General features: G+C 45.6%; 2 protein-coding genes across 3 annotated transcripts; one reads left to right on the plus strand and one right to left on the minus strand.

Moving 5' to 3' along the window:
- Positions 1-230: 230 nt before the first annotated feature.
- Positions 231-1,214, minus strand: LOC307073437 (trace amine-associated receptor 1-like; the record flags this gene model as incomplete). The annotated part of the gene is made up of 1 exon (XM_079733283.1): positions 231-1,214. The coding sequence occupies one exon, from the start codon at positions 1,212-1,214 to the stop codon at positions 231-233; it is 984 nt and encodes a 327-aa protein (XP_079589409.1).
- A 19,254-nt stretch (positions 1,215-20,468) lies between these two features.
- smco4 (single-pass membrane protein with coiled-coil domains 4) lies at positions 20,469-23,129 on the plus strand. Of its 2 annotated transcripts, none has more exons than XM_079733318.1 (2): positions 20,469-20,685; positions 21,858-23,129. In XM_079733318.1, the coding sequence occupies exon 2, from the start codon at positions 21,984-21,986 to the stop codon at positions 22,161-22,163; it is 180 nt and encodes a 59-aa protein (XP_079589444.1). In that variant the 5' UTR covers positions 20,469-20,685; positions 21,858-21,983; the 3' UTR covers positions 22,164-23,129. The 2 variants fall into 2 exon arrangements, with proteins under 2 accessions (XP_079589444.1, XP_079589443.1); XM_079733317.1 differs by having other exon boundaries at positions 20,469-20,616.
- Positions 23,130-23,728: the final 599 nt, after the last annotated feature.

Below are 23,728 nucleotides of genomic sequence, written 5' to 3' on the forward strand. Positions count from 1 at the left end.
TAAAAAACAATACGTTCTGACTTTCGAAGCCAGAGATCCGAAATACCACCTAGGTAAATATCATTATCAAAATGTTGTCAGTTTGAAAGAAAATATATAATATTAATTTAAATGTTAACAGTTGTTATGGGGAAAATATATATAATTATTATGAATTTCCAACCATCAGTTTAAAAGCCTTCCTTTTCATGGCCTTACAACTTACGGAAGGTTTCAACATGCAATAACTGTCACTCTGCAAACAATTTTGTGTCAGACATGTCAGACCAAAAGATGGCCCCGGAAACGATTATTTGTAATGCCTTCCTGAACCAACTGTAGAAGAAGGCGTACACCAACGGGTTGATGGTGGAATTCAGATACCCCAGCCACACGAGTGTGTCGAACAAGGCGGGCGGTACAGCGTAGCCGATGAAGGGGTCGATGATGTTACAGATGAAAAATGGCGCCCAGAAGGACAGAAACACGCCCATGATGATGGCCAGCGTTTTGGTGGCTTTCCTCTGGTGCTTGTCCACCTTGGAGGAGCTGGTGTTCTGAAAGCCTATGGTGCGTACCTGTCTCTGGGCCACCATGAAAATCTTCAGGTAGATGCCCAGCATGATGACCCCGGGGATGTAGAAGGCGATAATGGACGAGACAGTGATGGAAACCCCGCTCTGTAACAAAACACACCTTCCTTCACACGCCACATTGTTATAGTACAACTCCTCGATTCCTAATATATTCAGCTTGAGAAAGATCATCCCAAAGCCGACCACAGCCGAGACACACCATGTGACCAGGATCATGATGAATGCGGTGTTATCAGTTATCTTATGGGGGTAGAGCAGGGGGTGGCACACAGCATAATAACGGTCGATGGATATAAAGGACAGGTTCAAGATGGACGCGGTACACAACAAGACGTCTGAGCTAGTGAATAGCTTGCAGAACATTTCCCCGAAGTACCAGCAGGTCTCAACGGATTGTACCATGCCGGGGAACATGACCAGAATCCCCAGGAGGAAGTCAGACATGGCCAGGGAGAGGGTCAGGTAGTTGGTGGGCGTGTGGAGTTGCTTGAAGTGAGAAATAGCCACGATCACGAAGAGGTTACCCAGCACCGTGAGGACCACTGCAGACCCCAGGGTCAAGTAGAGGGTGACGCGGACAGCAACAGGGTAGACTGTCCTCAGACACGAGCCATTCCCGTAGCAGAACTCCGGCTCCATCGGCCTGGGAGGAGGGGGGGGAGAAAGAGGGAGAGAGAGAGAGAGAGGGAGGGAGAGAGGGAGGGAGGAAGGGAAGGTTGGGGTTAGGCAGGGTTTTAGTAAATTAGGTCAGGCATTCTGCAACCTGAAATACATTATTACATCATTGATGTTGAAACACAGTTGATGGTGGGGATTGAGGGCTTTGGGCACCAACATTCAAAGGACCTGAAGAAAAACATACATGAAACATGTGAATTATATGCAGAAACATCATGTGTCAAGCACTTCCAATCAATGCAGGATTTGGCAGAGCTATGCCAGATTTTACACGAGAATTTAATTACAGATGAGGTCAAACGCCAGCCTAATTATTGATCTGGCAATCCTCATTCAGAGAGTAAAACAAGTCATACCACACTATTTATTCATGAACAACTACAACATGTCAAACTACTGCTTACGACAAAGGGCTTCATAAGTGGTTTATCTGTTGTAATAATTTGGATGTCTCTGCTAATCCTATCAACTGTCTATACATCACTGCATGTCATTTTTTTGTAATATTAACTGTTTTAGCAGGACATAAATTGAATGGAAAAGGGTTATTCATAATAAAAGAAATCATTCTAAATGTTAACGAAAAAGGTATCCATTTTATTTTTAGGAATACAGAACTACCACCTGTCATATTTAAGGTGCATCCAAAAATATCTAGTGAAGACACATATTATTATCACATATTATCCAATAATGATTTCAATTACTCTAATGTATTTAAATATATTTAGATTAGATTAAGTAGTTTAAAGTGTGATAAAGCATCAGTGGGTCTTACCTCAGTCAGCTGAAGAGGTCAACTCAGTGGCTACACGCATAATGTGCTTTATATATGTTATCATTTCAAGATGATGAGAGAGTTACCCACTGCTACGACTGGGCCATTTCCCTGGACTCTGTGGCATAACGCAATAACAATCTTGCATCTGGCCACAGGGACCACAACTTTTTGTGTCATGATCCGCCCCTGGTTTTCCCATTCACCTGCCTGCCACCCTGATCACTCCCAATTAACCCAACCACCTTCACCTGTGTTTCCCCTATATCAGTCCTTTCCTGCCAAACATTCCCTGCCAGATTGTCTCTTGTGTTTCACAGTGCTTTCCCGCGATTCGAATCCTGACCTACCACCTATCCTGCCTGCTCTCTGATCCTCGCCTGTCTGACTATCCTGCCTGCTCCTGATCCTCGCCTGTCTGACTATCCTGCCTGCTCCTGATACCCGCCTGTCTGACTATTCTGCCGGTTCCTGATCCCCGCCTGTCTGACTATCCTGCCTGTTCCTGACCCCCGCCTGTCTGACTATCCTGCCTGCTCCTGACCCCCGCCTGTCTGACTATTCTGCCGGTTCCTGATCCCCGCCTGTCCGACTACCCTGCCTGCTCCTGATCCCCGCCTGTCTGACTATCCTGCCTGCCGATCCTGAATCCGAATAAACGATTGACACTGTTCCACGCTCTTCGCCCGTCTGTGCACTTGGGTTCAGCCAAACGCTCACGTTACAGAACAATCTGGCCAACAATGGACCCAGCCCAGATGGACGACCGCATCTCCCGGATGGAGAGCGCGCTACAGCAGATGATGGACGTCACGGCTCAGGGACAGCAAGACCTAATGCGAATCTGCCAGGAATTGGCGAACGTCCAGACCGGCGCCACCGCTTCACCTCCTGCCCCAGCGGTGACCGAGACTCCGGCTCCTCTACTCCGTGAGCCTAGTGTAGGAGTCCCCGAACGCTACGATGGTGATCCTACCACCTGCAACGCCTTCCTGTGCAATTGCACAATCCTCTTCTCCCTTCAGCCACTCACTTTCGCCTCTGAAGAAGCCCGGGTGGCTTACGCCGTAAATCATCTCTCCGGACGGGCGCGTCTTTGGGGCACCGCTGAATGGCAGAGAGGTACCTCCGCCTGCCGCTCCTTCCACTCCTTTGCCGAAGAGCTCCGGAGAGTCTTCGGAACCGGTTCTCTGGGAGCCGAGGCTGGGCGGGAGTGGTTAGCCCTGTCCCAGGGACGTCGTTCAGTTTTGGACTACGCCATCGACTTCCGCACCAGGGCCCCCAGTTGTGATTGGAACCCGGCCGCTCTCCGCAATGTCTTCCTACAAGGACTGGCTGGGTACATCAAGGATGAACTGGTTGCCTACAACCCGCCATCATCACTGGAAGCTCTGATCGAGCTTGCTACCCGCCTCGACCTCCGAATCCAGGCTCGCAGGAGGGAGAGGTGTTCTGAGGTTCCGCCATGCAGCCCTGTTCGCCCATTGTTCCCGGCAACCTCTGCCTTCCTGTCGCAGACCCCAACTGCTTCCCTGAGAATGGGGAGTCCGGAGCCAATGCAGCTGGGTCGCACCCATCTTTCCCCGGAGGAGAAAGAGAGAAGACGGAGGCTGAACCTCTGTCTGTACTGTGGCCTGCCTGGACACATCGCCGATCATTGCCCGGTAAAAGCCAGAGCTCACCAGTAACCAGAGGCATACTGGTGAGCTCCATCTCTGACTCTGCATCTTCCACGAGACCCACACTCTCTGGTGAGCTCCTGTTGCCCTCCGGTTCCCATCCCATAACCGCATTTGTCGATTCAGGGGCAGACGAGAGCATCATGGCTCGGTCCCTCGCTCTTCGGCTGGGACTCCATCCAGAGAGACTGCCAGTGCCGATCTCCGCCAGAGCCCTGGATGGACACGTGCTGGGGAGGGTAACTTCCCGGACAAGTCCTGTGTACATGCTCCTGCCTGGAGGCCACAGGGAGACCATTCAGTTCATGCTCCTGCCCACACCCAACCAGCCGGTCATCTTGGGTCACTCCTGGCTTCGCAGACACAACCCCAACATCGACTGGTCCACCTGCTCCATCCGAGAATGGGGAGTCACCTGTCAGCAATCCTGTCTCAGGATTTCTTCACCGAATCCTGTTGCTCTCGCTCCTGCTCCAGCCTCGGACGTCTCCGGGGTCCCTGCCATTTACCATGACCTCAGAGAGGTCTTCAATAAGGCCAGGGCCACCTCCTTGCCCCCTCACCGTCCCTACGACTGTGCCATAGACCTATTTCCGGGCACTTCACCCCCCAAGGGACGCTTGTACTCGCTCTCTATCCCTGAGCGAGGGGCCATGGTGGACTATGTCCAGAGTTCCCTAGCCACTGGGATCATCCGACCCTCCTCGTCACCGGGTTCTTCTTCGTGGGCAAGAAGGACAAGTCCCTGAGACCCTGTATCGACTATCGAGGTCTGAACAACATCACTGTGAAGAACCGCTACCCCCTTCCACTACTCTCCTCCGCCTTTGAGCTGCTCCAGGGGGCAACGGTCTTCACCAAACTCGACCTGAGTAACGCCTACCACCTGGTCCGTATCAGAGAGGGAGACGAGTGGAAGATGGCCTTCAACACGCCGACGGGGCATTACGAGTACCTCGTGATGCCCTTCGGCTTGACCAATGCCCCGGCAGTCTTTCAAGCGCTAGTGAACGACCTGCTGCGGGACATGATTGACAAGTTTGTCTTTGTTTATCTGGATGATATCCTGATTTTCTCCCGCAATCTCGTGGAACACGTCACCCACGTCCGCTCTGTTCTCCGTCGCCTCCTGGACAACTCCTTGTTCGTCAAAGCGGAGAAGTGTGAGTTCCATGCTCCCTCTGTCACCTTCCTAGGGCATATTATTGCTAAGGACAGTCTTCAGATGGATCCGGCCAAGGTCTCTGCTGTGACATCCTGGGCTACCCCGGAGACACGCAAGCAGCTGCAGCATTTCCTGGGGTTCGCCAACTTTTATCGGCGTTTCATCCGAGGGTTCAGCTCCATCGCCTCCCCCCTCTCGGCCCTCACCTCACCCAAGGTTCCTTTCCGTTGGTCTGACGCTGCTCAAGAGTCCTTCGAAGCCCTCAAGACTCGCTTCACCACCTCTCCCATCCTCCAGATCCCCGACCCCGAAAGTCAGTTCATTGTGGAGGTGGACGCATCTGGTGTGGGAGTAGGGGGGATTCTCTCCCAGCGTTCATCCTCCGACCAGAAGATCCAGCCGTGTGCCTTTTTTCTCTCGTCGCCTAACTCCCCCGGAGAGAAATTATGATATTGGAGACAGGGAGCTTCTGGCGGTGAAGCTGGCCCTGGAGGAGTGGCGGCACTGGCTAGAGGGAACCAGGGTTCCGTTCCTGGTTTGGACTGACCACCGAAACCTGGAGTATATCCGAACCGCCAAGAGACTAAACTCCAGACAGGCCCGCTGGTCATTGTTTTTCGACCGGTTTAACTTCACCCTGTCCTATCGCCCTGGCTCTCGGAACACTAAACCAGATGCCCATTCTCGACAGTTCCCTGATGAGACGGCTGAATCCTCCACTATTGTCCCGGCCTCCTGCCTTGTCGCTGTTGTCACCTGGGAGATTGAGGAGAAGGTAAGGGCCGCCTCCCTTAATCTGCCAGCCCCCAGTTCCTGTCCCCCTGACCGCCTGTTCATTCCAGCCTCCCCCCGCTCCGACGTGCTCTAGTGGGGTCACGCTTCCCGACTCACCTGCCATCCCGGCATCCAGCGGACCCAGGACTTCCTGCGACGGCGCTTCTGGTGGTCGTCGCTGGAGGAGGATGTCCGGGGCTTCATCAACGTATGCCCCGTGTGTAACCAGAGTAAGACCTCTCGCCGCCCCCCTGCCGGCTTCCTGCACCCCCTGCCCATTCCCCATCGTCCCTGGTCGCACATCTCTCTATACTTCGTGACCGGTCTTCCCGCATCCAAGGGCCACACTGTCGTCCTCACCCTTGTGGATCGGTTTAGTAAGCTGGCCCATTTCATTCCCCTTACTAAACTCCCCTCTGCCAGAGAGACTGCGGACCTGCTCCTCCACCACATCTTCCGCCTCCATGGGTTACCCACCGATGTCGTCTCTGACCGGGGGCCCCAGTTCACCTCGGCCTTCTGGAGGGAATTCTGCAGCCTAGTCGGGGCTACCGTCAGTCTATCTTCCGGCTTCCATCCCCAGTCAAATGGACAGACCGAGAGGGTTAATCAGGACCTGGAGACCACCCTTCAATGCCTGGTGAACCGTAACCCGGCCTCCTGGTCTGACCAACTGGTATGGGTAGAATATGCGCATAACACCCTCACCTGTTCATCCACCGGTCTCTTTCCTTTTCAGTGCGCCTACGGGTACCTGCCACCCCTATTCCCCGACCTGGAGAAGGAGTCTTCCTGCCCCTCGGCCCAAGCCCTGATCCGTCGTTGTCGACGCACCTGGACCCGGGCGCGCACTGCTCTCTCCAAGGCTGCAGATCGCCACGCTTCTGCTGCCAACAAGCACCGCACGCCGGCTCCTGCCTACCGACTTGGCCAGAAGGTCTGGCTCTCCAACCGTGACCTACCTCTCAAGGTGGAGAATCGCAAGCTGGCTCCCAAGTTCATTGGACATAATCCGCGTCATAAACCCTGTGGCGGTACGCCTTCAGCTCCCTCGTTCCATGAGGATCCATCCCACCTTCCATGTCTCCAAGGTCAAACCTGTCCAGGAGAGCCCTCTGGCTCCCCCCGTTCCGCCCCCTCCTCCCCCTCAGCTCGTCGACGGGGGTCCGGTGTTCACCGTCCGGCGTCTCCTCCGCTCCCGCCGCCGTGGACGTGGGGTCCAGTATCTGGTGGACTGGGAGGGGTACGGTCCGGAGGAGCGCTCCTGGATCCCAGCACGCTTCATCATGGATCCCCGTCTTATCTCTGACTTCCACCGATCCCGGCCTAACCAACCTGCCCCGTCCTCCCGCCCGCCCGCTACAGTTCCACCGGCGAGTGGTTCCTCTGACCTGCCGGGGAGAAGGAACTCCGATGTCGCGTCCTCCTCCTCTTCGGAGGACGCAATCTCTGAGGCCTCGGAGGAATTCTAACCCTCCTCCGGGCCCCCTCCACCCTCCCTGTTTGATTTAGGACGTCTGGAGCCGTCCCTTGCCGGGGGGGGGTACTGTCATGATCAGCCCCTGGTTTTCCCATTCACCTGCCTGCCACCCTGATCACTCCCAATTAACCCAACCACCTTCACCTGTGTTTCCCCTATATCAGTCCTTTCCTCCCAAACATTCCCTGCCAGATTGTCTCTTGTGTTTCACAGTGCTTTCCCGCGATTCGAATCCTGACCTACCACCTATCCTGCCTGCTCCTGATCCTCGCCTGTCTGACTATCCTGCCTGCTCCTGATCCCCGCCTGTCTGACTATTCTGCTGGTTCCTGATCCCCGCCTGTCTGACTACCCTGCCTGCTCCTGACCCCCGCCTGTCTGACTATCCTGCCTGCCGATCCTGAATCCGAATAAACGATTGACACTGTTCCACGCTCTTCGCCCGTCTGTGCACTTTGGTTCAGCCAAACGCTCACGTTACATTTTGGGGCAGTATTTAGCATTCAAAAAAATCTCATTAAAATGTGTTGGGGTATTGCAGTCTATTATTTTCGTAGGCTACTCTGCTGTTGGCCTTGATGGGGAGATATTTTAACACTTTTTTACCCCATTGGTTCAATTTAAACAAATATTTCTTAACTCCCGTTAAGCGAAAAAGTTTGTAAAAAAACAAGGCAACGGTAAAAAAGTCACTTCCCATCACTATTAGTTAAAGAGCTTTACGTAAAATTGTTGTTTGAAAGGAAATTGTGTTTACTTTTTGGATCTCCAATAGATTTACCCTTTGAGTTGAGTTGTATTTTGCCAGTTGAAAACTGTTGTGTTATATAAATAATAATAGTGAGTCCGGCTGTATATTTACGTTGATTTTATCCAAGCATCATGGTCACCTCTAGACTGCCCCCCAGACCCTATCTGATGTCATTATACCGTGCCTAAATGTATCATAACCTCATCATAACACTTCTCCACAGCTCTCATTTCTATTATACTGTAGATCAACAAACACTCATTTAAAACTGACATCTCCTTGTGTAACTATTACTTAACATATATGTCTTATCACATCTAGACCTGGCATTTAACACATTCTATCGTTGAATTGCTTCTGTAAGAGACAATTACAATTTTCAAATTCCATTTTCAATACAATGAATTCAAGTACAATTTTTTTTTTTTTCTTTTACTATTCCCTCACTTTCCTCACAAAGTCCAGTCTTTCTTTTGAGTGTGTGCCTGCGCAGTGTTTCCCACACAGTGACGAGACTATGGCACACCGCCATAGTCTAATTTCGGCCGCCATAGTTTCAATATAAAAACAATAAAAGACTACAAAAGAAAAGTGTGTGTAAGAGTGTGTGTGTGTTGGGGGGGGGGGGGGAGAGAATATTTGGTATGCACAGAATCTGTGAATTTAATAGTATTAATAATAATAACAATAATAATAATAATGATAATAATAATAATAATAATGATAATAATAATGAACTAGTAGTATAAAGGCTAAGCACTGTGTTTTAGTAATTTCTGTTTTCCTTTACATTGTGTCATCAACATTCATATCAGTACCAGCAGATGGTAAGTAATTTGGCAGTAATTGATATGCCATATTTTGGTTCTCAAAATTCACCAGATTGATAAATTTAAAGGAAATCTATTCAAAATTTTCTCCCGGGGGGGCATGCCCCTGGACCCCCCTAGATGACCACGATCACCCCACCATAGTCTCCAAAAATCACTGTGCCTGCGTATGTGCTTACGAGTTCAATCTTGTTGGTCTCACCACAGCTCTCCCAGACCTTGTTCTACGGTTGAATGTAGATCGGGAAGAGTCTGCATTGGTGGTTCTGCAGACCTCTGTTCTGGATCACCGACTGAGGTTGCTCTGGCACCCCTCCGCTGCGCTGCTCCGGATATGCCCACATGGGTATCAGGTGATGGCGGTTGCGGCTCAATGTTCGATGGGGTTCATCCACTATTACGATTGAACGGAGGGAACCCAAACACAGACGCAGAAAATGGAGGTTGAATTAAAAAAGAGGTTTATTGTTGGGAGGTTGTGAGCAGTAGGGAATAAACAGGAGGTGGACAGGTAAGGATGGATGACAGGCAGGTAACGCTAATGGCAGGTAGGCAGGCAGATGAGCACACAGGGTGGATGACAGGCAGGTATGGGGTTGGTGTCCCTTAGGTAGAGAATACTGAGATTATGAACAAGAAGAAACATGGATGTTAGAGGATGGAGGATAACATGGAGGAAACATGGAGGATACAAACATCAATGTTTGTATCCTCCAGGAAATCCTTATCCTCTGGTGTTTAAACCCTCTGAACCCATGACAGCGTGTGGGGGAGGAATAAGTGCTTCTTAATCCATTGTTTTCAGGTACTGGAGGGACATATGCAAACCAGTGTGTTTTATTTTTTGGTTTTCGTGTGAGCAATAACATTCCTTGCAACAAAAATAATAATATCGAAGGGTCTGTAGTTTCTGTTTAAATATTCATATGATTTGATAGACTATAAGACAGGAGGTCAAAATACCCTGGTTTTCATTACCTTGAATTCGCCCAACTTAAGAAAGACTAATTATAGCCTACTGAATATAAATAAGTAAAATAAGTAAAAGGATGAAAGCATATCATCTACATTTTTTTTTGTATTCATGCCTTTCCAAGCTGGTTAATCATGCTGAGAAGACCCCCGAGCTCACTCACATTGGTTGGCTCACCCATCATCATTACAGCCTCTGTCGTCTTCGGGTCAGGCCAAAAATCACTACTGGAGATGACTTGGCCCAAAAAGGTCACCGCTTGCTGTGACAGGTCACATTTGTCAACATTCAGCTTGATCCCAGTCTTCTGGATCCTCTCCATCACAGTATGTAGTCGGCTGTCATGCTCCTTCTACGACCCACCACTAAGCAGCACATCAACCATATGGCAGACGACCCCCTGTAGGCCAGCTGTGACCTCTGTCACCATTCTGTTTTGGAAGTGTTCTGGTGCAGAGGCAATCCCAAAAGGGAGCCTGTGGAAGTGGTAACGCCCGAAGGGTGTGATGACCGTATATTTTAAATGGCACCGGACTGGGATTGATGTCTATGTTAACCATCCAGGGCCCTGTATCCCGAAAGCATCGTTAGCCTAAGTGGATCGTGAAGTGCGTCGTACGAGCATCGTACAGTTTTCACACCGTTTCCCGAAAGCATTGTTGGTAACGAACGTCGTGAAAATGCTCGTAGCTAACGAGGACTCCAGGGATACTCGTATGATGCTAAGAGCATCGTTAGCCTACTATAGCCTCAGTGGCGTCACAAGCGGACATTCCGTGTATTGGATGTGTTTTATTAAAACACATCCAATATCATGGAATGCCCAGCTGGTGCAATTTCGCAACCAAAAACAGTGGTTACAGCAGATATATTACTCATAGACTACTGTTAGATTTAAACAGCAAAGATAGAGACATGTTAGAAGTCAATAACAACATAATTTATTGCAGCAATTTAAAATTCCAAAAATACATGCGCAGCCAAAATGCACCGATCAAACGCCACGTCACAAGGCATATAATAAAATCAAATGATTCCATTACTCTTGTGTGGGAGGTCGCTTTCGAGCTGCACTTGCTGTCTCCCTCTGATTTTAATTCAACCATTGTGGTTAAAATGTCCTCATATTGATCAATGACAGAAGACATAGGCTACTGTAGACATGAATTGTGCTGAGACCAGCAGTAGTCAGAGAATTTCTGCAGGGATTTTTTGTTGCGATTTGTTTGCATTAAGCACTGTAGGCGCTTCGGTAAGGCTGTGATGAACCTCACTATTTATTGGACCGTGTCTAGACGGTAACGAACATCTGACCATAGTTAATCGCGTTTGTAGTCTACACTCAGACGTGAACTCATTATTGCATGCGGGTGTCTTCAATCATAAAAAATTAAAACATTCAGAGTATGCAATAATGCAAATTATTCTAAAGAGGTCTAGACTCCGTGCGCAGCCCCACCTTCTCCAGTGAACCAAGAAAGCCCGCGCCGTGACGAACAGGGGATTTGACCCCCTCGGTTTTACACAGGGAAACTTGAGATAAGAAGGTGAAATCGCCGGGCGTGCCAAGCTGTGACCGAACCGGCTTGGCAGTGTAAAAAGACCTATAACCGACATCATCCTGCCCAACAATAGCGGCAGGATCTAGACCAAGCTTTCCTAATCGGGTCAGCAATAGCCGTGTGTCAATGCCTAGCCTCTGCGTTTGAATGATAATGAATGAATGGAACGTTGCATTTTTAATGTCTACAAATATTCTAGACTAGAGAGTGCGCGGCAATCAATGAAACCTTATGCGGATTCAGATAGGCTAAAGTCAGCTCTCTTTGCTGCGCAAAGCATGTTTCAGAAATGAGCACATTAAGATAAATGTAGCTGTCACACAAGCTATTTTTGATTTTTGTAATAGGGAATTATTTCAGGGGGGAAATGCCGTGAAAAAATGCATGCACAGTGCATTCAGGATTAGGACTGATATAGCCTATGTCGGCCTAGGCCTAATCAATTGTGTTTTAATATCTTTAGCATTCATATTATTGCAGTCAATTCTTTTCGTAGGCTACTCTGCTGTTGGCCTTGATGGGGAGATATTTTAACACTTTTACCCCATTTCCTGCGACATTCCTGCGTCTCCCCCTCCTTCGGAGCCCATTTCAGCACCGTGTCAGTAGACAGTTACAATCCTACGAACCTCATGAGTGCAGTGAACGTGCGTTCATGTTAAGAGGAGTTTCGTCAAACGCTTCAAAGAAATTTACGATGGATCGCAAGATCCATCGTGAGAATGATCGCACGAGCGTGGATCCATTGTTATCGGGAAACGGGGCCCAGGGCTCACCATCGGCTGTGATGCTGCCCAAGGAACACTCAATCCTCATAATCCACTTCTATCTCATGCAACGTTTTAGATGCTGTGCACATTTGCTTGTAGTGTCCCCTTCTCCTGCTCCTCCACTACAAAGACAATCATGCTTTGAATGGGATGGGGAGCTACCGCATTGAGTGTGACTGCGTGTTCTCAGCTTTGCTGTACTGTGCGCTGTGTGGCTCAGTTTGCTTGCTGCCATAATGGTGAAACTCGTTTTTAGCTTTGCCCTTGTTACTGCCTTCGAACACTCTGTCTACAGAGTAACTGTCCCTGGCCTCCAACCTGGTCTCATCTCACACAGCTACTTGCTGGCGTTTCACCTCCTAACTCTGCCACGCCCTGGTGATCGCCGACTCCAGCCTCAAACCTTTGTTTTCCTCAGTCAAGGTCAGCCTACGCAAAACAGTGTCCACCTCATATCCAATATAGTATCTCAGACTGTTAATTTGATTATCCTCAGAGCTAGCATTTGGTTCTCTCTTTCGGTATGGAAAAGTCAAAGCTCTCTGGTGGCTGTACGTTAAACGTAGCGCTAGCGCCCGACAATGCTACTCTCTGTCCAACTGCCTCCTGGCCTGCATGTTCATCTGCCATTTCAGTGTCCTTTTTTCTCTCTCTTTAACTTTCCCATCTAAGAGCTGCCCCAGCTATACTTCAGACGAGCTTCCAGCGTAGCTCCACGAACTCATAGCACGGGACTGAAACCATTTTGTGATTCAAGCATCTTGGTCACCTCCAGACTGCCCCTGACCCTATCTGATGAGGTTATCATACCGTTCCTTAATGTATCATAAACTCATCATAACATAACACCACATAAACAACATTCAAATTGTGCCATGAAGCAATTGAAGTACTGTATGTTAATACCACTATTATTCATGGTTTCCATTTTTCTGGAGTTTAAGAGAGTCGACTTGAACAAACCATGCTGTCGAATTGAATAGTTAGATGAGGTTATCATTGCTCTGTTTGACTTGGGTATTGTGCACTTTTGGTTAACTTTACTTCAAGAGATATTTGTGTAAAAGAAAAACAGTGCTGCTTTTGTTTTTCCAGCAAAATTGGATTTAAAATTCAGAAAAAAATGTGAGATTGTCAGATTTGTTAAGATCCTGGGGATGATTATTGCTATTACAGCTCGGCTTCAGGTAAAGAAAATTGACTATAGTTTGGTAAATAATTGGTGAGTCAAAGCATTAAAATGTGCTAAAATGTAATGCCTTAGAATATTTAGGGGTAGCAGCTGCTGCTATTGACACCCAGAACCAAGTCATAGTGACCTCAGGCAGAGCCCTTTAACTCATTCCAGAGTCCAAAATTAAAAGGATAGCAAGGGGCAGCAACATCAGTATAATCTCTCAAATCTATCTTAAAAAAACAAATTTTATTGCGTTTGCATGTTATTTTTATTATTTTTTATTTGAATTATTGTTTTACATACATATTTGTATTTTTGTAGCTTGTATTTTGTTTTCGGTTTTATTCATTGTTAAGCACTTTGCAAACTTTGTTTGTGCTATAGAAAAAAAGGGTAAATAATTATTGTTTATGTTTAAAGTTCGAAAAAGACACACCAGCATGTTAACTTTGAAGTGCTCTTGCGTGGGGGTTTCTGATGTAATATTTACAGCAACACAAACACCAATTAAAGGTGTGAACAATGTTTGCATGCAGTGCTTCCGGATGGTTCACACCTGTAATAACAGGGAATTCATTACAGAATCCTTCATGCATTTAATACCTAAACATGGGAGCTCATTACCAACAATGGCATCCCAGATGGGACAAAATAATAGTAAACACAATGGACAGGCAGAGACCAAAGGGAGTAATGTGTTGGGATGACACAATAACACCAAAACAAAGTCAGAACAAGTCCGATTTGTGAAAGTGAGGTAAAAAAAACGAGTGTACAAAGTTTTCCTAAACCCTTTATTATTCTAATCAGATTAAACACAGTTTCAGGATAGATAATATTTAAAGCATTGGCTAGTAAAATGGCTCCAAACACAACCAGAACAGGCGAAAAAAGAAAAGACACATATCACAGCTGAAATCATTAAGATAATTAAGACAAAGGTTAACAGTTCAAGGTTATTAAGGGAGACACAGCATCTAAAGAACAAGACAGGAATGACAATTATTAACTGTGACAGAAAGTTGTCTGATGTCCAGCTTTTAACTTTGACTGTCTGGAGTTCTCTGATCCTGTAATGAAGCACACAAGCCCATTTACTTAAAATATCTTGTGCCAAACTAGCTTTATTGTGATGGGCACTCCTTGCTCTTCATCACGGTTGGCAGAGTGAGGTCTCTTCAGTAAGTCAAGTATGAATACATGTGTGAAGAATAAAGTCTTGTGCATCCTACAGTGTTAAAAAAGTAATTTGATTGAAAAGAAGGCAAGGCTTTAGTGTTAATTTGGGCATAAAAGTACATAGGGTATGATTATACATCTGTGAGCAGTCGAAAGTAGCAATCAGTTTAATCTTGTTCGATTTGTGTTTTTTTAATTAATATTGTAACCGGTGCACAATACCAGTCTGTAAGCCATCTTTGAACTCCTCAACTGTGGTACGATTGTCAAGTAGCAGGAGAAAGACTGGTTCCTGGAATCTCTGGATAGTGTGTTCCAATAGTCGGGTGGATTTACGGTTCAAGTTTAAAGGCCCCATGGCATGCCACTAGGTGTGGTGTGATTAGCCGCTACAAGCCGTTTTGGAAATCTGCCCCTTATGACATCACAGGTGGACGTGTCCACCTAGATGTGTGATGGATAGATGAGCAACGTTTGCTACAGTCCACTGGGTAGGCTGGTAGACTGATCTATCCAGCACACATCTAGGTGGACATGCCCACCTGTGATGTCATAAGGGGCAGATTTCCAAAACGGCTTGTACCGGCTAATCACCCCACACCTGGTGGCATGCCATGGGACCTTTAATTTCATGAGTATATTTAATTTTCGGACATTTCTATTTCGTTAGGGTAATGGGGCGGGGGGGGAAACAACAGTGGAATAAAACTGTAGGCCTTGGTTGTTGCCTTTTAGATCTAATTTCAGTCATTACATTACTTTGATAATATACAGTGGTTTCACCCATGCTTTTTGCCAATGAGATTGCAGCAGGCCAATGCAGTAGGCAAATGCAGTGATTCTGTCACTGAGCTACTTATTAATAAGGTAACCAACACGGCTATAAACAAGGAAACCTGATGGAGGAGTTAAAGGAGAAATCCGGTGTAAAATGAATCTGGGATATGTTTAATATGATAACGAGTTGGGATGTTCGTTTGGGAGCAAAAAAGCGCAATTAGACGCATTCTTAAATTGGCTGTTTTTAGCGGATTTTACCAAATCGCTATAAACTTGGAATGATGGGGGCATTTGTTATGGTAAAAACTAAATCGCTATTTTAAAACACTTAAAAGGCTAGAAGTAGCCCGACACTTCTTTGATAGTATAATAAGGGTCTTGTTCACGGATGTCACAAGCTCTGTGTTCGTCAATCTACCTATCGAGTCTTAAAGACAAGATGGTGTCGACGGGTGAACCACTGATGGTATATTGTGTGTATAAAATGTCAGCTTTAATAAAAAATCTGTACACTTACAAAGTTATTAATGCCTCGTTGTATATGTTAAGACCCTTATTATACTACCAAAGAAGTGTCGGGCTACATCTAGCCTTGTAAGTGGTTTAAAGATGAACTGAACTGAAATAATCAACATCGATATCGTGTTAGTTATGACCATTATAAAATAAAATGACACAAAAAAAATATTTCAAAAATCAATATATAGGTTTTTTTAGCAACAAAAGAAAATGTGTCTTTTAGTACTAGAGCGCCGATGACGTCACTGGCATGGTAGGACTAGGTCGTTGCTGCAGACACGCGAACGTCTTCTACACTCCACGGTGGAAAATAGTGTTTGTTGTATGGCTGGTTACGCGTTTGAGCCTGTGAGGGACATAACTGTAGTGTCCGACTGCCACCTGGTGGAAAGGGATCAATTTCAGGCTCCAGCTCCACCTTCGGATCGTGTGGGTGTGACTGTTGTGCGTGTGGGTGCTGCCGGAGCATGGACACTGCCATTGAATCGGTCTGCTGCCGAGAGGTCCCGGTCAACCTTGACCATCTAATGGTGGGATTAGGTTGCATAACCATGCATAGGGCATTTCGGATGCTTTGCGACGAGAGAGAGGTTTTGGAAGTGGCCATGCTCTCTCTAAGGGACGTCCGAGCCGAGACACTGGAGCGCCCCATAAATAGCAACCAAGTAACAAGGCGAAAACGATCTTTCCCCCTCCGTTTTCCTTTGATGCATTTCAGGAATATCTCCGTAAAGACGGACTCATTGCGGAAACGCAACGAGCTGTACAAACGCTGTAGTACCTACATATTCAAGGCGCTGGTTCTCCACAAAAAAAAGTGGAGCGCATCAAGCCTGCGCGCATCCAGCCTGCGCAAAGATCGACTCTGGGTGGACGGGACCTGAAAGACATGTTAGATGCACTTTGGGAGATATGATGAGCATAGATGTGGGGCGAGGCGGAGTCACGTTTACTTTAGGTGGATGTTGGGTTTTCTTCTGGTGGATGTTGATGGTTATTGCACAGATGGATATTGCACAGATACATCTTACTATGAAACTACTTCTTAGAGTTTACCTCCCTCTGAATCAGCAATCGGCTAGTCGGCGAACATCAGGGTGAGTAAAAAGGGACATTTGTTGAACTTCTGTTTACAGACCCGCCGTGGTTTAATTAGCAGCCTGGAAACATAGATCTGTAATATCGTCGGAGTAATAGTTTATACACTTTATGGTCGGAGTGTGGAGATTGACATGACAGGGGCTACCGGAGGGTTAGTCAGTTTTAAGGCTGCCAGCCATGTATTAAGGGCTGGTTTCCTATTCAAAGGTAGCCTGTGGAAATGTATGATTACCCCAGCTGCCTTGGCCCTATATAATTCATTACTGCAGCCAGGGGCAATACAATAAGATGATCCTCCTGTAGACCTGGTTGTTTGCTTTTCCGTAGCCCTTTCAGCGAGCCTCAGAGCCTGACTCATTACCTGCGATGGCTGCTAGAGCCACAGAGTAGGAGTAGGTTACCATGCCAGTGACGTAGCTGATTGTTGAAATCCAACATGGCGGCGCCCTGTAACACTTTCACCGTACAATTGAATCCCTTTTAGCAAGTTCAGCCATTTTTTGTTATTGTACCAATGAGAAGGCAGACAATACATCTGTTATATCAACTAAATTTCAAATCTCAGTTCAGTTCATCTTTAAAATAGCGATTTAGTTTTTACCATAACACATGCCCCCATCGTTCCAAGTTCATAGCGTTTCGGTAGAATCTGCCAAAAAAAAGCCAACTTAAGAATGCGTCTACATGCGCTTTTTTGCTCCCAAACGAACATTCCAAATCGTTATCATACTAAACATATCCCACATCCATTTTACACCGGATTTCTCCTTTAAATAACATTGTGAAGCCTTCAGTCTGTTTTGATTGAAGTGTCAACACCTGCCTCTCATATCGTCTCCTGCTTGAGTCTGATGGTAATAGTCTTGTCCTTTATCCCAATAGTTTCCACCAACTAAATGTATTCATGCTGTGTGCATTTAACTTCAGGAGATATCATGCTTCAATGACCTGACCTTCGATCAGGCACATCAATACATTTGCTTTTCTTTAATAGGCATCCTCTGCTTGGCGGTGCTCTGTCTGCTGTATAAGGGTCCAATATTTGTAATTGCAAAGTGTACTGCTTAAGTGGTGTTAGCAGACTGATTATAATTGCAATTTGTCGTAGTGGTGTTAATTGACTTTATCATTGTACATTGTTCTTTGGTTTTGGTGGACTACTTTATAGTATAGTTCCCTGCTGTATTTTTGTTTACTGGATTTAAACATTGTTATATTATTGGTATTGGGTATTGTTCTATTCAAGACGTCACAGGGGGCGTGTGGCACCGCCTGACAGCTCTCTCAGCTCTCAGAGTCTCAGAGTCCTTCTCACTCATGACTGCCACATACACTCTCTTCTTTGTCCTAGTCTCTATCCTCTCCCCTATCGGCAGGCTCGCCCGACCCCTTTGGCGCCTGATAGGACCACTACACTGACAATAGTTTGATATGTATTTCAATAAATACACAATGATTGTGTATGCTAGGCTACAACATTAATGCAAACAAAATATGTAAGGGATAATGTATAGAACGCCGGTCATTATCGGGAAAATAAGCCCCGACAGGGCGAACCGGACACCGACGCGAAACAGAGGTGTCTTGCTTCGCCCTGAGGGGCTTATTTTCGATAATGACCGGCGACTTTCTATACATTATCCCGCTTATTACACGGCTACTTGCCAAAACGAAAGAAATAACTTATTTTTACAAAAGTAACCAGCATTCGTAGAGAGAAATAGTCTGCCAAAGACGTTGACGTCGCTAAGCAACCGAGTACGCTGGGGTTGATAAGTTACTACTTGCGGAGTGATATGAAAGATGGCAAAAGATCCACTTTCCTTGACAGCGGTAAATTATACTTAGCAACGGTGAATTATCATATCTAATTCACCCGGCTGATATGACCGGCTCGTGGACGGCTTACCTTCCGGTAACCTTCCACACGCCGGTCATATCAAACTGTTTATTGCCCTGCCTTGAGGTGATTATCCCGTAGTCCGCTTTAATAGCGTGGTAACATTGGTTTTATATTGGACGTTGGATATTCAACACATTCGAAAAATCTATTTAGCACTGGCTTCGATGGACGAATTTGTGTCTAACCAACTGTGATGTGTTAATACAAGGCCTGTCTATATAACACAAAGCTTCTTTTGTCAAAAAAACCCATCTTTTAATTTATACCATTTTTAATGTTGATAAATGCTTTAAATCTATTATGTGGCTTCACTTTTTGACTTACCCATGTCAAAATACATATAAGGTGAACTCAGCTTACTGCCCTACACATAAAACAAAGCTTAATTTCTCAAAAAACCCACCGTTTGATTTTATATATATTTTTAATGTAAATAAAAATGCTTTAAATCTATTATAAGGCTTGACCTTTTGACCTACCCATATCAAAATACATTTGGTGAACTCATCAAACTGCCCTACACATAACACAACGCTTAATTTCTCAAAAAAACGCTTTTATTTTATGCAATTTTTAAATAGTAAATGCTATAAATCTATTATGCGGCTTGACCTTTTGACCTACCCATATCAAAACACATCCGGTGAACTCAGCTAACTGCCCCATACAAAACAAATAGCTTTTTTTTTTTTTATAAACCCACCTTTTGATTTTATACTATTTTTTTTATGTTCAAAAATTCTATAAATCTATTATGCGGATTGACCTTTTCACCTACCGATATCAAAACGTAAAGGTGAACTATATACTATATATGTTTGCATACAAAAAATGTAGGCAGGCTATACTTGACTTATGTGTACTTTTTACACACACTAAGTAATTTAATACACAGACACTGATTTCCTGTTCATATGTAAATATTTGACATCGTTGTAAGTTGTATCTATGTATCAACTAACCCTCCTATAGATTTCCGACACATTTTAGAAACTTTTTTTAAACAAGGTTTATTTTTACAATGGACCTCATGTTTGAGATTTATGTGATAGAAAAAAATACAAGCAGCGTATTGATCTAGACCTACTATTTGATGACGCTGTGCTCAGTCAGCAGCAAGTACAACCGACAAGTCAGCGGGCAACATGCCAGGTTAATGCCCTCCTCCCAGCCAATCAGAATCAAGCATTCTTAAAAAAGGTAGAATAAGGTTTTATAATACCACTGCACTATATAATGTTTCCTCAGCATATAACCCCCAATAGCTTTTGAAAATATTGGCACTTGGTAGCCGGCCCTTGTGAATATGTGTTAGCAAAACGTCTACAGTGGTTCTTCTGGTAATTTTTCTGCAAAGGAAAATCATGATCTAATTTAAACTTAAACTACCGTGAGTTGATAGCAGGACATCTCGTTCCCATTATAACATTGACAAAAACATTTTGTGTCTTTGGAGATGTTGACAGCTATGTGCTACCCCGCTCTGCCCCTGTGGAGGGCGCTGTTGAGCCGCCGTGACTCCCACCATGTTTCCCAGACAGCCAGCCCCAAACGCAGCGGGGCAGACGCACTAATTTAAACTTAAACTACCGTGAGTTGATAGCAGAGCAGGACATCTCGTTCCCATTATAACATTGACAAAAACATTTTGCATCTTTGGAGATGTTGACAGCTATGTGCTACCCCACTCTGCCCCTGTGGAGGGCGCTGTTGAGTCGCCGTGACTCCCACCATGTTTCCCAGACAGCCAGCCCCAAACGCAGCGGGGCAGACGCACTAATGCCACGTAGGTTTCAGAGCAGGCAAACGTGACGGAAAAGCACAGCAACACACAGTCGGGACGCTCAAAACATCACGCCATTAAAGTGGACGGCAGCGCAGAAAAGGAGGGAGACTTTTAATCAATACACCCGTGTGTGTAAGGACCACAAAGCCATCAAAGGTGCGAGCTTGTCCAAGTTGTGGAGAGTTTTCGGGTGAACTCAACGACAGTGGTCGGTTCTCCACTTAGGTAAAACTGACGTTAGCCCAACTGAGCTAGTTCACTTAGGTTAACGCTCGGGTTAAAAATAGCGTCTGTGCTCACGACACCATGCTAACTCTAGTCATCGTTGACCCCGATGAGAGGCGGTTTCCGACTTTATAAGACTTGTGTTTGATAAAGGGGCTCAGTGTTGGTCCTCAGATTTCGGTATAAAACAGCGCCAGGTCCGGTCGACGCTTCTCTACTTACTTTGGTGGCGCTAACTTTTTGCAATGCTAGCACAGAGTAGTCAGTGCACGTAGCTTGAAGCGTCCTGAGTCGGTCGCCGTGGAGTCCCATACAGCATATGTTACTCTTTATTTCCTAAACGCAGACGTTATTTATTCATCCTGAAACACCAGATGATCAAATTGTGGAGTATGCAACATGCTTGTCTGTCGCTGTTAGCCACTGGGGATCATAGTGCTCTGCCGTGCCCCGGGTTCTCAACGCACACGATGCTCAACCAGTGTGTTGAGAATACTGAATACAAACGCTAAGGGTTCAGCCACAGCATTTCATAGTGATCTTTGCAGGAACAATGAGAATTTCACCCCTAGGAGTAAATCATAAGTGCGCCCTAACGTCCCTGCTCCTTGGGTCGAGCTAATGGGGGCCCAGTCATCCAGGGGTCTCTTCTTTATCCCACTCGTTGATATCTAGTGGTCTTATACACTAATAGGTCCAGCCATCCAGGGATCTCTTCAACCTTCATCCCCCTTAGTTGATATCTATAGATCTTATACACTAATGGGCCCAGTCATCCAGTGGTCTCTTCCCCCTTTATCCCCCTCGTTGATAGGGGGGGATAAAGGTTGACATCATTTCCATTTCTGTGATGTAATATTATTGCTCCCCTTCAACCCAATTCGTGGCAGCTTGGGCAGTTAGTTGGTTGTTCTATTGGATTTGGCTTCAAGTTTCATATAAGTGCTAAGGTTAAGTCACAGTTAAAACGGTTTGATAAAAAGGATGAATTTCATTGCTGAACCCTTACTCATCAATTGTTGATTCATGTTTAACAACAGGAAGCGTCAAAGGCATTTTCAGACATGGTTGTTATGGCAATGACATTAATGCATGTTAAGGATAACAAATAAGACAAATGCTCAAATTAAACATAAATCAATGTTTTCATTTTCTTTCCCCCTTGGCTTTAGCGAACGAGATCCCCAGGCCGAGGGGGCAGTTGGAAGAGGAAGCGAGGTGAGGACGCTGAGTGGGCTTTGGATCCTATCAGACTGGTGGGTGGAGCAGTGCCCGTCAAGTGAAGAGGAAGGGTCACCATGAGGCAACTAAAAGGCAAGGCCAAGAAGGAAACGTCGCGGGACAAGAAGGAACGCAAGCAGGCCATGCAGGAGGCCCGGCAGCAGGTGGCGACGGTGGTGCTGCCCACGTTAGCCGTGGTGGTCATGATCATCGTGGTCTTTGTGTACGTGGCCACTAGGCCAGGAGAAATAGAGTAGGACCACGCCAGGCCCCTCCAGAGACACAAAACCATGACTGGAGTCGGTTTCTTTCAATCAAACTCTTGAGAATGGCTGTACACTTCCAGCCTTCCGTCCTCACCAAATACTTTGCTTTCTTTTTTTTTTTTCTCTTCCCAACCTGATTTCCCCTCTCCCGGAATCAGTTTCAACGACCGGCTTTTGTCTTAGGAGTGCATGGATGAATCAAATCTACGAAGCTGTTGGAACTTTAAGAAACATTTGAATTACGAGTGACTAGTCTTTTTTCTTTTGTGGGATGGATGAAACCAGGATATATTTTGTCATTTTGTGTTTGAAAATTCAAAGCCATTCATGTTGTTTTTGAGTAGCGATTTAAAAATAATCTCCATTTACCAAAGTGTTCAACTACACAGTGTTCTAATTGTGGCCACAGTGTGTGTACTTTTATCTGTTGGAAGATCCCAAAAAGTATTTTTAGCAACTGTATTGCTGATCCATGCTCTTCCCTCTGAATGCCTATTCACAAGCGATTACCACTCTCATGATAATGTCTGCGGAATGTATTGTGAATGATTGAGGTAGGAACACAAAATAGTAAAATGAAAGCTTATGCAGTCCTCTGAACATATTCTAAATCATAGACCCCCCCCCACTACAAAAAGTATTCTGACTCATTAAGACCTACATTCTGTGTGAATGTAGATGTGAAACGAATATGAATGTGTTTGAAGTAGACAAAACTGCCACAGAATATGATGCCACGTGTATTTTCCATCCAAACGCTACATTCTCTTAAGTTATTGACGACCATGATGATTTTGGAATCACCTCATGGCAGATGTGAAATATGTGCCTTATACTCTTCTGAGAATGTATTGCCATTAATAAAATGTTAGAAAAAGAAAATACTTTTCCTTCAGACATTATCTTAAACAGAGTTTTTATTCTATATTATAAGATGTCTAATTTGATGGAGGTTGGTGAAGAAGAGTTGAGTCGTTTGTTCCTGTACGATCCTGCTTCCGGCTTCTCAGTTGGTCTTTGTCAGACTTAAATAAAATAACAATTAACTGCATTTACATAGCACATTTGAAGACCGGGGTATGGTATTAACTACTACCAGACTTTCGTAACAGGTCTCGGTATTAGAAAACATACATATCAGAAGGCTGACCCATTCAACAATGGGGATTCAAAGCTCAGCATGCCCTGAAAACATTGAACAGTGATGGATCCAATCAATGTTGTGTTCTGCATGGTCCTGCAGACAAACTGATAAACAAGTAACATAAAATGCTACTGACAACCAAGATTTTATTACAAGATTTTTCATAATTATTTTAAGTAGAATTAGTAGAAAGTATGCTTACTTGCCTAAGTACGATTGTATAATCTGTCCAATCGAGGTCAGTCAATAACTTGGGCAAATATTCTCATAGTTGACCAACAGAGGGCGCTAGAGGATAATGTGTAACACATTCTCCGCGTTTTTTTTTGGATTTAATGCAAATTAAATCCGCGCCGATATGAAGGCTCCTGCAAGTAAAGTTTTTTCGACGAGGATATTATATCTTCCTTTT

The sequence above is a fragment of the Pollachius pollachius genome, assembly GCF_949987615.1.
Source record: "Pollachius pollachius genome assembly, chromosome: 3".
Taxonomy (NCBI): Eukaryota; Metazoa; Chordata; class Actinopteri; order Gadiformes; family Gadidae; genus Pollachius; species Pollachius pollachius.

Excerpts from the sequence above, each read along its gene's own strand:
- smco4 (XM_079733318.1), top strand. The coding sequence starts at position 21,984 with ATGAGGCAACTAAAAGGCAAGGCCAAGAAGGAAACGTCGCGGGACAAG.